At 43.1% G+C, this 13,366-nt stretch overlaps 1 protein-coding gene across 1 annotated transcript in view; it reads right to left on the bottom strand.

Moving 5' to 3' along the window:
- The window catches only part of LOC139750068 (fat-like cadherin-related tumor suppressor homolog), a 791,324-nt gene that overhangs the window by 151,011 nt on the left and 626,947 nt on the right, over nucleotides 1-13,366 (bottom strand). The window contains 1 exon segment of the mRNA XM_071664403.1: nucleotides 1,763-2,049. Within this exon segment, the coding sequence (XP_071520504.1) occupies nucleotides 1,763-2,049 (287 nt within the window).

The following is a 13,366-nucleotide window of genomic DNA, read 5'->3' on the forward strand; positions in this document are numbered from 1 at the left end:
AAACTCCAGGTTTAGATCTAATATTTTTCTCGTACCTTTTTTCTTCTACATACATTTGGGGTACCTCAAATGGGTACCTCAATTAAGATGTTCATTTCGGGGAACTTAATTCATTTCAAAATGTTTGAGTCATACTGCAATTTACTAGCAAAACAAACTATGGTGGTATGGCTATGTACAAAGAATGTAAGACACAAGATATGCCAAGAAGTATCTGAACTGAACCTTTGAAGGAAGACATCCAGCAGCCTGAACTGAGGACATCAAAACCTTGCCTGAAATACAGTGTCCACAAAAAAAAAAAAAAAAAACCTTCCCCCCCCCCACATATTTTCAAAGGCAATACATAGTTAAGGTTTATTGTGGGTACAAGGATATGATGTTCTCGAGGGGGGAATCATCATACATTTGATGCCTGACAGTAGGGCTTTTCATGGTGTGAGCACTAGTGACCTGCCTCAGTGTGCCTCAGGCTATCCTTAAGGAATGATGTTCTTTCTTTAGTCTTTTAGGCTGACACTTCATTTTGGGAGTTTTGCTTCAAGGCAGTGTATTTCTTCCACCTATGCTTCAGTAGAGTTGACTGTTACCTTTCTAAGGAGAAAAAAGCTAAATTCTTTGCTGGAAGCAAGAAAGTGTGGGTATATGTGAGATGTCTAAGTGCACTTGGTGCTCAGAATGCACAATCCGGCAGCTGCTTCTGCAGCATCTCATCAATGCTTCGCCTCATTCATGGAACCAAAACATGGTACAAACATACTTAAAGAACCTTGCCAGTACCATGCCCAGTGGTCTGCAGACGGTAATCAAGACCAAAGGAAAGATGACAAAAGTAATATAATGTAAGTGTGACATCGCCTTTGATATAATGCATGGGAAAATTGGACTAGGTTTACTTGCTGAACACTGTAAGAGGGAAGACTCTGGAGGAAGCTGAAGAAAAGATTGTGTGCAAAGATGGGAATGAGTACAGAAGATTAACTGAAAGGTCGGCAAGTAACAGACTAATTAAGTTTACCTGGTGTTTGGTGAAAAGTTAAGAAATTTCAATTCATCTAATACATTTCTAAGGTCTGATTCATAACTAAGTAGTAATGACTATACTGAATTATAATAAAAAACATGGAGAACAATCTGTTTTCTTTGAGAAACATCAGTAAGTCATAGAATAGGAACAATGCCTTGAGTTTTCACAAAAGTTTTCCAGATACAGTAGTAATCTCAAATTCTCAGTGTGACATTAAACACAAACTCAGTGTGACAGTGTGAGATCATGATGTGGTCAACCGTGTATATCTCTAATGTGTGACTGTCATTTCTTGCTAATGATTAGCATCACAAGACATATTTACAAAGCACCAGAAGTTATAACGTACACTGCATCTGTACACTATGAAAGTAATCTACACAAGAATGTGATTTTTTACTGCTGATGGACAACATTTACATAAATATATTTTTCATCAGGTGCACAACCCACATGCTGGATTACCCTCAGAGGGTATAGTATTAGTATTGGGTAAAAAATATGTACAAAAGCCTTCAGAATATATTAAAATCATCACCATGTAATGATTGGCATATCGTGTTGCCATTATTATCAACTATCTCAAAATTAATGCAGTCTATTCCTAGTCTAAATCAAAGAGCTCATATCAACAACATGATGACACTCATCAAATATCACGAGAAAAACATGATTATTCCTAATGACATAAATTTGGGTCTGGAATGTATAAGAATACTGTACCGTACTACATACCTGTCCAATAGGCATATCCTCTATATAATCTTTGTCTACACCTGTTCCATCCATCTGTGGGTTCTGATGGGCAATGACAGGCACAAAAAACTTGTACAATCTTTCTAGGAAAACAGGAGCATGATCATTTTCATCTAACACATTAACAGTGATGTAAGTGGTGGAAGACAAGGTAGTAGATGGGTCTTGACCATCAGTAATGGTGACTTCAAGTACATGTTCTGCTTGTTTCTCTCGGTCCAGCCGCCTTATTGTGGTACGAATTTCACCTAAAAAATAAAAAAAAACTATTTACAGCAATACATCTCCATACAAATCAAAACAGCATGTCAAAAACCAGCATGAATACTGTATCCTCAGTCCATGATGATATATGCAAGTGATACGTTTGTTTATCTGTACATGAACCATATATTATTAAGATTTCTTGCATTCTGCACCAGAGTTGATTATCAAATAGAAATAAAAGTAAATGTTGAACAAAAAACTCTCTATCCAAGCAGAGTCCCGTGAGCCAAAGAGAATCTTTAATCTCTGGGGAATTGGCGGCCTCAACTGGACAATGCCAAGATTTAAAATAAATACTGCTACTCTGGAACAGCACTATTCAAGTGTCTATCTTTGTGTATCCTCCCTACAAGGAACAATAAGATGAATACCAACAATGGTATGTGAAAAAAAACGACTATCAAAACAACCAGATCAATTCGGTTGTTGCCTTGATTCTTCATTAGAATAGCATTTCTTCCAGAAACTTTTAACTATATTATATCATAGTTATCCTTACTGCTAAAGATTAGTTCTGTGACTGATCTGACTGGCTGCGGTAAGCTGCAGTAATCTACTGCCCAATAAATATAATACTAACAAAATACATACACACTGAAGTAAACCGACAAGCACTAAACGACTGACTTTCCAACACAGTCTTAAACTCCAGCCCACCAGACATACACCCATTAGAAACCACACTCCCTAGACAAACACGAGTCACTCTTCCGTCTACGCTCTGGAAATCTTCCATCACTACAATACTGCAAACACCATTTAAACATATCCTAAGACCCTTTAACAATGCAACAACCATGAGGAAGACACCAAGCACTTACTATTCATTTGACCTGCACTCTCTGCACGTATATACACAATCATCAAAGTACTTTAACCTGTGGTCCCGACCGGTGGACAAGGTCAGCTTCCTGAGTGTTGCAGGAGCCACGTAAAGACCAGAAGGGAATTCTCGGACCGGAGGTAAGTAAAGATGCGCGTCTGCTCAGTACAAACGATACACCAGAATGGGGCGTCTGATAAAAAGAGATAATCTATGAGATTTTGAAAGAGAATAAGTGAGGAGTGGTGAATGCAAGGTAAATGGTGTATGGCTTAGTCAGGGGGTCCGGCGGAGCGGCGGGGAGAGTGGCAGAGTGAGCGATTGTGGGAAGGGGGCGAGTCGAGACGCCTTTTAGGTGAGGGTCAATCACCGAGCCCTCGACTGGCATTGCTGGAAGAGGGGATTCTTGCCCTCCGCACTATTGCTGCTGCTCACCTCCCACCTCTATGGCCACACGACCCTGGTGTGGGCACAGGGCGTGGTGCCCTTTGTCAGGCTTCACCAACAGGACAGTCACCTTGCCAGGAGCCCGTCTGCTGAAGTTGCAGCGTCTTGCATCACCACAGATACAATACAGTGTCAAACTACTGTATCAAATTACAGTGTACAAGTAACGTCAGGAAGGAGTTACAACTCGATACTAAATAACAAGGAACATTTTACGCGGACATGATTACTTCAGCGAAAAAGGTGGATCTGGCAGCGGATGGAACCATGGAAGCGGAAGTGGATCATAGGGTGGGGGAGGGGGCGAAAATTCTGGGAGCCTTGAAGAATGTGTGGAAGTCGAGAACATTATCTCGGAAAGCAAAAATGGGTATGTTTGAAGGAATAGTGGTTCCAACAATGTTGTATGGTTGCGAGGCGTGGGCTATGGATAGAGTGGTGTGCAGGAGGATGGATGTGCTGGAAATGAGATGTTTGAGGACAATGTGTGGTGTGAGGTGGTTTGATCGAGTAAGTAACGTAAGGGTAAGAGAGATGTGTGGAAATAAAAAGAGCGTGGTTGAGAGAGCAGAAGAGGGTGTTTTGAAATGGTTTGGGCACATGGAGAGAATGAGTGAGGAAAGATTGACCAAGAGGATATATGTGTCGGAGGTGGAGGGAACGAGGAGAAGAGGGAGACCAAATTGGAGGTGGAAAGATGGAGTGAAGAAGATTTTGTGTGATCGGGGCCTGAACATGCAGGAGGGTGAAAGGAGGGCAAGGAATAGAGTGAATTGGAGCGATGTGGTATACCGGGGTTGACGTGCTGTCAGTGGATTGAATCAGGGCATGTGAAGCGTCTGGGGTAAACCATGGAAAGCTGTGTAGGTATGTATATTTGCGTGTGTGGACGTATGTATATACATGTGTATGGGGGTGGGTTGGGCCATTTCTTTCGTCTGTTTCCTTGCGCTACCTCGCAAACGCGGGAGACAGCGAGAAAATATATATATATATATATATATATATATATATATATATATATATATATATATATATATATATATATATATGAAGCGTCTGGGGTGAACCATGGAAAGTTCTGTGGGGCCTGGATGTGGAAAGGGAGCTGTGGTTTCGGGCACTATTGCATGACGGCTAGAGACTGAGTGTGAACGAATGGGGCCTTGTTGTCTTTTCCTAGCGCTACCTCGCACACATGAGGGGGGAGGGGGATGTTATTCCATGTGTGGCGAGGTGGCGATGGGAATGAATAAAGGCAGTGTGAATTGTGTGCATGTGTATATATGTATGTGTCTGTGTGTGTATATATATGTGTACATTGAGATGTATGGGTATGTAGATTTGCGTGTGTGGACGTATATGTATATACATGTGTATGGGGGTGGGTTGGGCCATTTCTTTCGTCTGTTTCCTTGCGCTACCTCGCAAACGCGGGAGACAGCGACAAAGCAAAATAATATAATATATATATATATATATATATATATATATATATATATATATATATATATATATATATATTATATTTTATACTATTCGCCATTTCCCGCGTTGGCGTGGTAGCGTTAAGAACAGAAGACTGAGCCTTTCAGGGAATATCCTCACTTGGCTCCCTTCTCTGTTCCTTCTTTTGGAAAATTAAAAAACGAGAGGGGAGGATTTCCAGCCCCCCGCTCCCTTCCCTTTTAATCGCCTTCTACGACACGCAGGGAATACGTGAGAAGTATTCTTTCTCCCCTATCCCCAGGGATATATATATATATATATATATATATATATATATATATATATATATATATATATATATATATATATATATATATGCCTTCTCCAGATCCATAAATGCTACATACAAATCCATTTGCTTTTCTAAGTATTTCTCACATACATTCTTCAAAGCAAACACCTGATCCACACATCCTCTACCACTTCTGAAACCACACTGCTCTTCCCCAATCTGATGCTCTGTACATGCCTTCACCCTCTCAATCAATACCCTCCCATACAATTTACCAGGAATACTCAACAAACTTATACCTCTGTAATTTGAGCACTCACTCTTATCCCCTTTTCCTTTGTACAATGGCACTATGCACGCATTCCTCCAATCCTCAGGCACCTCACCATGAGTCATACATACATTAAATAACCTTACCAACCAGTCAACAATACAGTCACCCCCTTTTTTAATAAATTCCACTGCAATACCATCCAAACCTGCTGCCTTGCCGGCTTTCATCTTCCGCAAAGCTTTCACTACCTCTTCTCTGTTTACCAAATCGTTTTCCCTAACCCTCTCACTTTGCACACCACCTCGACCAAAACACCCTATATCTGCCACTCTATCATCAGACACATTCAACAAACCTTCAAAATACTCACTCCATCTCCTTCTCACATCACCACTACTTGTTATCACCTCCCCATTTGCGCCCTTCACTAAAGTTCCCATTTGCTCCCTTGTCTTACGCACTTTATTTACCTCCTTCCAGAACATCTTTTTATTTTCCCTAAAATTTAATGACACTCTCTCACCCCAACTCTCATTTGATAGAGATGCTCTGTGGAAGGTATTAAGAATATATGGTGTGGGAGGCAAGTTGTTAGAAGCAGTGAAAAGTTTTTATCGAGGATGTAAGGCATGTGTACGTGTAGGAAGAGAGGAAAGTGATTGGTTCTCAGTGAATGTAGGTTTGCGGCAGGGGTGTGTGATGTCTCCATGGTTGTTTAATTTGTTTATGGATGGGGTTGTTAGGGAGGTAAAGGCAAGAGTTTTGGAAAGAGGGGCAAGTATGAAGTCTGTTGGGGATGAGAGAGCTTGGGAAGTGAGTCAGTTGTTGTTCGCTGATGATACAGCGCTGGTGGCTGATTCATGTGAGAAACTGCAGAAGCTGGTGACTGAGTTTGGTAAAGTGTGTGGAAGAAGAAAGTTAAGAGTAAATGTGAATAAGAGCAAGGTTATTAGGTACAGTAGGGTTGAGGGTCAAGTAAATTGGGAGGTGAGTTTGAATGGAGAAAAACTGGAGGAAGTAAAGTGTTTTAGATATCTGGGAGTGGATCTGTCAGCGGATGGAACCATGGAAGCGGAAGTGGATCATAGGGTGGGGGAGGGGGCGAAAATTCTGGGAGCCTTGAAGAATGTGTGGAAGTCGAGAACATTATCTCGGAAAGCAAAAATGGGTATGTTTGAAGGAATAGTGGTTCCAACAATGTTGTATGGTTGCGAGGCGTGGGCTATGGATAGAGTTGTGCGCAGGAGGATGGATGTGCTGGAAATGAGATGTCTGAGGACAATGTGTGGTGTGAGGTGGTTTGATCGAGTAAGTAACGTAAGGGTGAGAGAGATGTGTGGAAATAAAAAGAGCGTGGTTGAGAGAGCAGTAGAGGGTGTTTTGAAATGGTTTGGGCACATGGAGAGAATGAGTGAGGAAAGGTTGACCAAGAGGATATATGTGTCGGAGGTGGAGGGAACGAGGAGAAGAGGGAGACCAAATTGGAGGTGGAAAGATGGAGTGAAAAAGATTTTGTGTGATCGGGGCCTGAACTTGCAGGAGGGTGAAAGGAGGGCAAGGAATAGAGTGAATTGGAGCAATGTGGTATACCGGGGTTGACGTGCTGTCAGTGGATTGAATCAAGACATGTGAAGCGTCTGGGGTAAACCATGGAAAGCTGTGTAGGTATGTATATTTGCATGTGTGGACGTATGTATATACATGTGTATGGGGGGGGGGTTGGGCCATTTCTTTCGTCTGTTTCCTTGCGCTACCTCGCAAACGCGGGAGACAGCGACAAAGTATAAAAAAAAAAAAAAAAAAAAAAAAAAAAAAATATATATATATATAAGTTTGTTGAGTATTCCTGGTAAATTATATGGGAGGGTATTGATTGAGAGGGTGAAGGCATGTACAGAGCATCAGATTGGGGAAGAGCAGTGTGGTTTCAGAAGTGGTAGAGGATGTGTGGATCAGGTGTTTGCTTTGAAGAATGTATGTGAGAAATACTTAGAAAAGCAAATGGATTTGTATGTAGCATTTATGGAACTGGAGAAGGCATATGATAGAGTTGATAGAGATGCTCTGTGGAAGGTATTAAGAATATATGGTGTGGGAGGCAAGTTGTTAGAAGCATTGAAAAGTTTTTATCGAGGATGTAAGGCATGTGTACGTGTAGGAAGAGAGGAAAGTGATTGGTTCTCAGTGAATGTAGGTTTGCGGCAGGGGTGTGTGATGTCTCCATGGTTGTTTAATTTGTTTATGGATGGGGTTGTTAGGGAGGTGAATGCAAGAGTTTTGGAAAGAGGGTCAAGTATGAAGTCTGTTGGGGATGAGAGAGCTTGGGAAGTGAGTCAGTTGTTGTGCGCTGATGATACAGCGCTGGTGGCTGATTCTTGTGAGAAACTGCAGAAGCTGGTGACTGAGTTTGGTAAAGTGTGTGAAAGAAGAAAGTTAAGAGTAAATGTGAATAAGAGCAAGGTAATTAGGTACAGTATGGTTGAGGGTCAAGTCAATTGGGAGGTAAGTTTGAATGGAGAAAAACTGGAGGAAGTAAAGTGTTTTAGATATCTGGAAGTGGATCTGGCAACGGATGGAACCATGGAAGCGGAAGTGGATCATAGGGTAGGGGAGGGGGCGAAAATCCTGGGAGCCTTGAAGAATGTGTGGAAGTCGAGAACATTATCTCGGAAAGCAAAAATGGGTATGTTTGAAGGAATAGTGGTTCCAACAATGTTGTATGGTTGCGAGGCGTGGGCTATGGATAGAGTTGTGCGCAGGAGGATGGATGTGCTGGAAATGAGATGTTTGAGGACAATGTGTGGTGTGAGGTGGTTTGATCGAGTAAGTAACGTAAGGGTAAAAGAGATGTGTGGAAATAAAAAGAGCGTGGTTGAGAGAGCAGAAGAGAGTGTTTTGAAATGGTTTGGGCATATGGAGAGAATGAGTGAGGAAAGATTGACCAAGAGGATATATGTGTCGGAGGTGGAGGGAACGAGGAGAAGTGGGAGACCAAATTGGAGGTGGAAAGATGGAGTGAAAAAGATTTTGTGTGATCGGGGCCTGAACATGCAGGAGGGTGAAAGGAGGGCAAGGAATAGAGTGAATTGGATCGATGTAGTATACCGGGGTTGACGTGCTGTCAGTGGATTGAATCAGGGCATGTGAAGCGTCTGGGGTAAACCATGGAAAGCTGTGTAGGTATGTATATTTGCGTGTGTGGACGTATGTATATACATGTGTATGGGGGTGGGTTGGGCCATTTCTTTCGTCTGTTTCCTTGCGCTACCTCGCAAACGCGGGAGACAGCGACAAAGCAAAAAAAAAAAAAAAAAGAATATATATATATATATATATATATATATATATATATATATATATATATATATATATATATATATATATCAGCAAGGTTATTAGGTACAGTAGGGTTGAGGGTCAAGTCAATTGGGAGGTAAGTTTGAATGGAGAAAAACTGGAGGAAGTAAGTGTTTTAGATATCTGGGAGTGGATCTGGCAGTGGATGGAACCATGGAAGCGGAAGTGAACCACAGGGTGGGGGAGGGGGCGAAAATTCTGGGAGCCTTGAAGAATGTTTGGAAGTCGAGAACATTATCTCAGAAAGCAAAAATGGGTATGTTTGATGGAATAGTGGTTCCAACAATGTTGTATGGTTGCAAGGCGTGGGCTATGGATAGAGTTGAGCGCAGGAAGGTGGATGTGCTGGAAATGAGATGTTTGAGGTCAATATGTGGTGTGAGGTGGTTTGATCGAGTAAGTAATGTAAGGGTAAGAGAGATGTGTGGAAGTAAAATGAGTGTGGTTGAGAGAGCATAAGAGGGTGTTTTGAAGTGGTTTGGTCACATGGAGAGAATGAGTGAGGAAAGATTGACCAAGAGGATATATGTGTCAGAGGTGGAGGGAACGAGGAGAAGTGGGAGACCAAATTGGAGGTGGAAAGATGGAGTGAAAAAGATTTTGAGTGATCGGGGCCTGAACATGCAGGACGGTGAAAGGCGTGCAAGGAATAGAGTGAATTGGAACGATGTGGTATAACGGGGTCGACGTGCTGTCAATGGACTGAACCAGGGCATGTGAAGCGTCTGGGGTAAACTATGGAAAGTTCTGTGGGGCCTGGATGTGGAAAGGGAGCTGTGGTTTCGGTGCATTATTACATGACAGCTAGAGACTGAGTGGAAAGAATGGGGCCTTTGTTGTCCTTTCCTAGCGCTACCTCGCACACATGAGGGGGAGGGGGTTGTTATTCCATGTGTGGCGGAGTGGCGATGGGAATAAATAAAGGCAGACAGTATGAATTATGTACATGTGTATATATGTATATGTCTGTGTGTGTATATATATGTGTACATTGAGATGTATAGGTATGTATATTTGCATGTGTGGACGTGTATGTATAAACATGTGTATGTGGGTGGGTTGGGGCATTCTTTCGTCTGTTTCCTTGCGCTACCTCGCAAACGCGGGAGACAGCGACAAAGCAAAATAATAATGATAATAATAATAATAATACTAATAATAATAATAATAATATATATATATATATATATATATATATATATATATATATATATATATATATATATATATATATAACATCTCTATTTTTCTTCATCACACATAATCCTAACCCCAAAATCTTGCCAAGTGTCGCTGTCCCAGCCGTCTCTCGCACCATATTTCCGCACACAATTTGTCCCGCCAAGATCCAATCTCACCGTCTTGTCGACGTGGTCCTTGTGCCGCCGCGATAGTCTGATCTGATTGAATTTGGTTAATTTTTCTTCTCCGGAGCTCCTCCGGACCAGCCATGGGAGAACTGTAATCAGAAATGTTGGAGGGAGGCTGATGAACCCCAGGAGGAGGAGGAGGAGGAAGAGAAGAAGGCGCTGGATTAGCGTCTCAGCAGCTGCACGGAGGAGATGAGGTAAAGAAGGAAGAAAGTGACAGGAGGGGGGCAAGGAGAAACAGGAAATAGGAAGGGTGCGGAAGAACAGATGGAGAAAAGGTAAGAGCAAAAGGAAAAGAATAAGAATACGTGGGGAAAGGTGACAGACGGAAAGGAAGATGAAGATGCTTAGTATGTATACAATTCCTAAGGTCAAACGCCCGCTGTGATCAGCGTACCAGCCGAACGACGCTCAACCCACCTCCTGCAACACCCATGCCACCGGCTGAGTCTTGCCTACGTATAATACCTCAGGTTCAACGGCCACCGATGACGCACTGAAAAGGATAGGAGGCAGCCGAGGTCACTAACCTCATACCAGAGCCACTCATATGCATCACCACTTTTATTACTGCCTCCGGGAACTCAATAATCACGGGGGAGTTAGCGCCATCCAGCCAATCACGCCTCATTTTCACCCCGAGAGAGGTTTCACCTCACCATTAGCCGCCATGGAAAACAAACTGTTTGCGACGGGGTTCTTCGGTAAACTCAGATACGGGAAGTCGCCTAACACAGGGAAAGACTCAGTGGTATCATTGTATCATACGCGGTGAACATATCTTTAGATTCGAATACAAACGTACAATATGAATTCCATATATCGATTATCTTATCAATAAATCTACTTTTATACTCAGGTGGGACAATGATCTAGTCAGGTACGAGAGTAGAGGATCAATATAATGACAAGATAATCTTCCCGATCGCACTCCATACGTAATGTAAACAAAGAAGGGTACAATTTGTGAGGCAACTTGGAAGCCTGCTGGCTCAGTGGTACCCCCGGCCGTATCCTGGGGTTACCTCACAGCCTTGCAGAACCTTTGGCAGCCATAGCCATCACCCCTCCTTCAGCTTATAGCACAGCTTGGACTGAAGTTAACACCATCAACAGGACCAACCCCTCTAGATACGCTGCTCCACTCACTCCCACCCGCCCATAAAGCCTCCCCAACATCACCCATCAGTATCAGTCATCAGTCATCGACATGACATCTCGACAAACATTTTGCTTTTATTTCATTTAATATAGCGTTGCACCAGTCTCGTGAGTAAACAGCTGACACAAGTGTCCCTTTGGAATGGTGTGAATGTTGCGCTGGTCTCGGCAGATGTATATATACAGTCTCTCACCTCCACTCCTACAGCCAACCAGTCCTCTCCGAAGCCACAACCAGAAACGCAAAACAAACAGAAGCACACATGTATGAGATACGCACAAAAATACACGCACGACCACCCAAAAATCTCAACACACACAAGTCCACGCTTCCACACACAGTGTACATCGAGGCAGGGCTGGTGTTGGAAGGGGAATTTACTGCCATAATTTCCCTGAACGGTCCCAGGAATGCTTGTGTATAAAAAGGCTCGCGAAGCGGTACTTCTCTGGCGATCTTTTGAGTACAGCAAACCTTGTCAAGAACCCGACAAAAGCCAGCTGCTAAACCGTCCCGAGTTTTGTTGGGGTAGGCGAACGACTGGCTGCTGTAACTCACTCACCCCGACGGCCGTACACGCTACGCCACCTGATTTAATAACGTAATTTTCACCATGGCAGAGAAAGATGACTACGATACATGCACTCCCGAGGGCCGAGGTGTGTGGGGGTGATTCGTGGCACCCTGTTGCCTCGGGTAGGCCCTTCCGACGACCAACGTGTTCTGAGTGAGCCGTGACTACCTCGGGCAGGCCCTTCCGACGACCAACGTGTTCTGAGTGAGCCGTGACTACCTCGGGCAGGCCCTCCCGACGACCAACGTGTGCGGGCGGAGTAAGCCGTGGCTAACCCAGTTCCGACACAGAGGTGTCAGGGAGGCGAGACAGCCGCCTTGGGCAGGTAGACCGTCATTATCCCCATACAATTTTCCATGCTAAATTTCAGCCTTCATAATCATCCAGTAATTACTGTTTGCCAACGATACTGTGGGAACCACACACACACACACACACACACACACACACACACGTGTGTGAGGGGGGGGGGGCATCAGAGTAAAACTCCATCCCGTACAACACAAATTGGTTTTATATACGTAATCCCTGTACAGTACAAATAGGTCATTACATGGGGCTCCACGAAGGTACAACTCCTCCCGCACAGTACAAACATAATCACATAAAAATGTACCTTTATAGTATGAGTGTAGATGAATGGAATAAAATGACTGACAACACTGTCAATACAGACATCATACAGAAATGCATGAAGTTAGAACATAGGGAATATTCAAGAGATGAGGTCCCACGAGAATAAAACTCCCTCCACTTAACAGTACAGAGTGGTAATTACACACACACACAATGCCAAGGTTTTGAGGAATGCGAAGAGTAACAATGCGTTGCACCAACCTACAAGGAGACCAAGTCCAGAGCTGGTCTGATGTATGACTGATAAAATTCAACTTAATCAATGTAAGGTAAAGAAGATGGGACGAAGAGGGAGAAAGCCTCAATGTAAAATACTGTCTAGCAGTAAAATAGTTGCAGGAATCTGCTTGTGAGAGAGATCAGGGAGTTGACATCGTCCCTGGCCTGTCGTCAGACTCCTACGTGAGGAGAAAAACAATGGAAGCAAAACTGTCTGATGGCAAGTTTTGGAACACCATTCATGTCTATGGATAAGGAATTTTCCAGCAGGCTGTTCAAAGCCTACAACAGGCCAAAACTTGAATAAGCTTCTGAAGTCTGCTCACCACATTTAAAGAAGCTTAAAGAACAGGTGGAGAAGACCCAAAGAGGGGTAAAAAAGTGGCACTAGTGCAGGGACGACCACAGATTAAATTTCAAAGCGTAAGTTATGATCTACATCTCCAGTCACCACTAAAACAGTAGCATTAACGCCTTCAGTCCTTCCTAGAGGTTTTGATTTTTGACACGCAGGCTTTTGGTGACCTTTCCATAATTTCTAATTCGACAATGTCGACTAACTTAGAAGGTTATGCAAACACGCAATAGTATACTGGTCTGGAGAACTTAAGTGTGCTTCACAGTGTTATAATCGGCTCTGCCTCTCTCTCCATCGAGGTTCGCAAAACCCAGCCTATCTTGCAAAAGAAAAGGTTCTGTTGTGCTCGCTGTGC

This window comes from Panulirus ornatus, chromosome 9, assembly GCF_036320965.1.
Source record: "Panulirus ornatus isolate Po-2019 chromosome 9, ASM3632096v1, whole genome shotgun sequence".
Classification (NCBI taxonomy): Eukaryota; Metazoa; Arthropoda; class Malacostraca; order Decapoda; family Palinuridae; genus Panulirus; species Panulirus ornatus.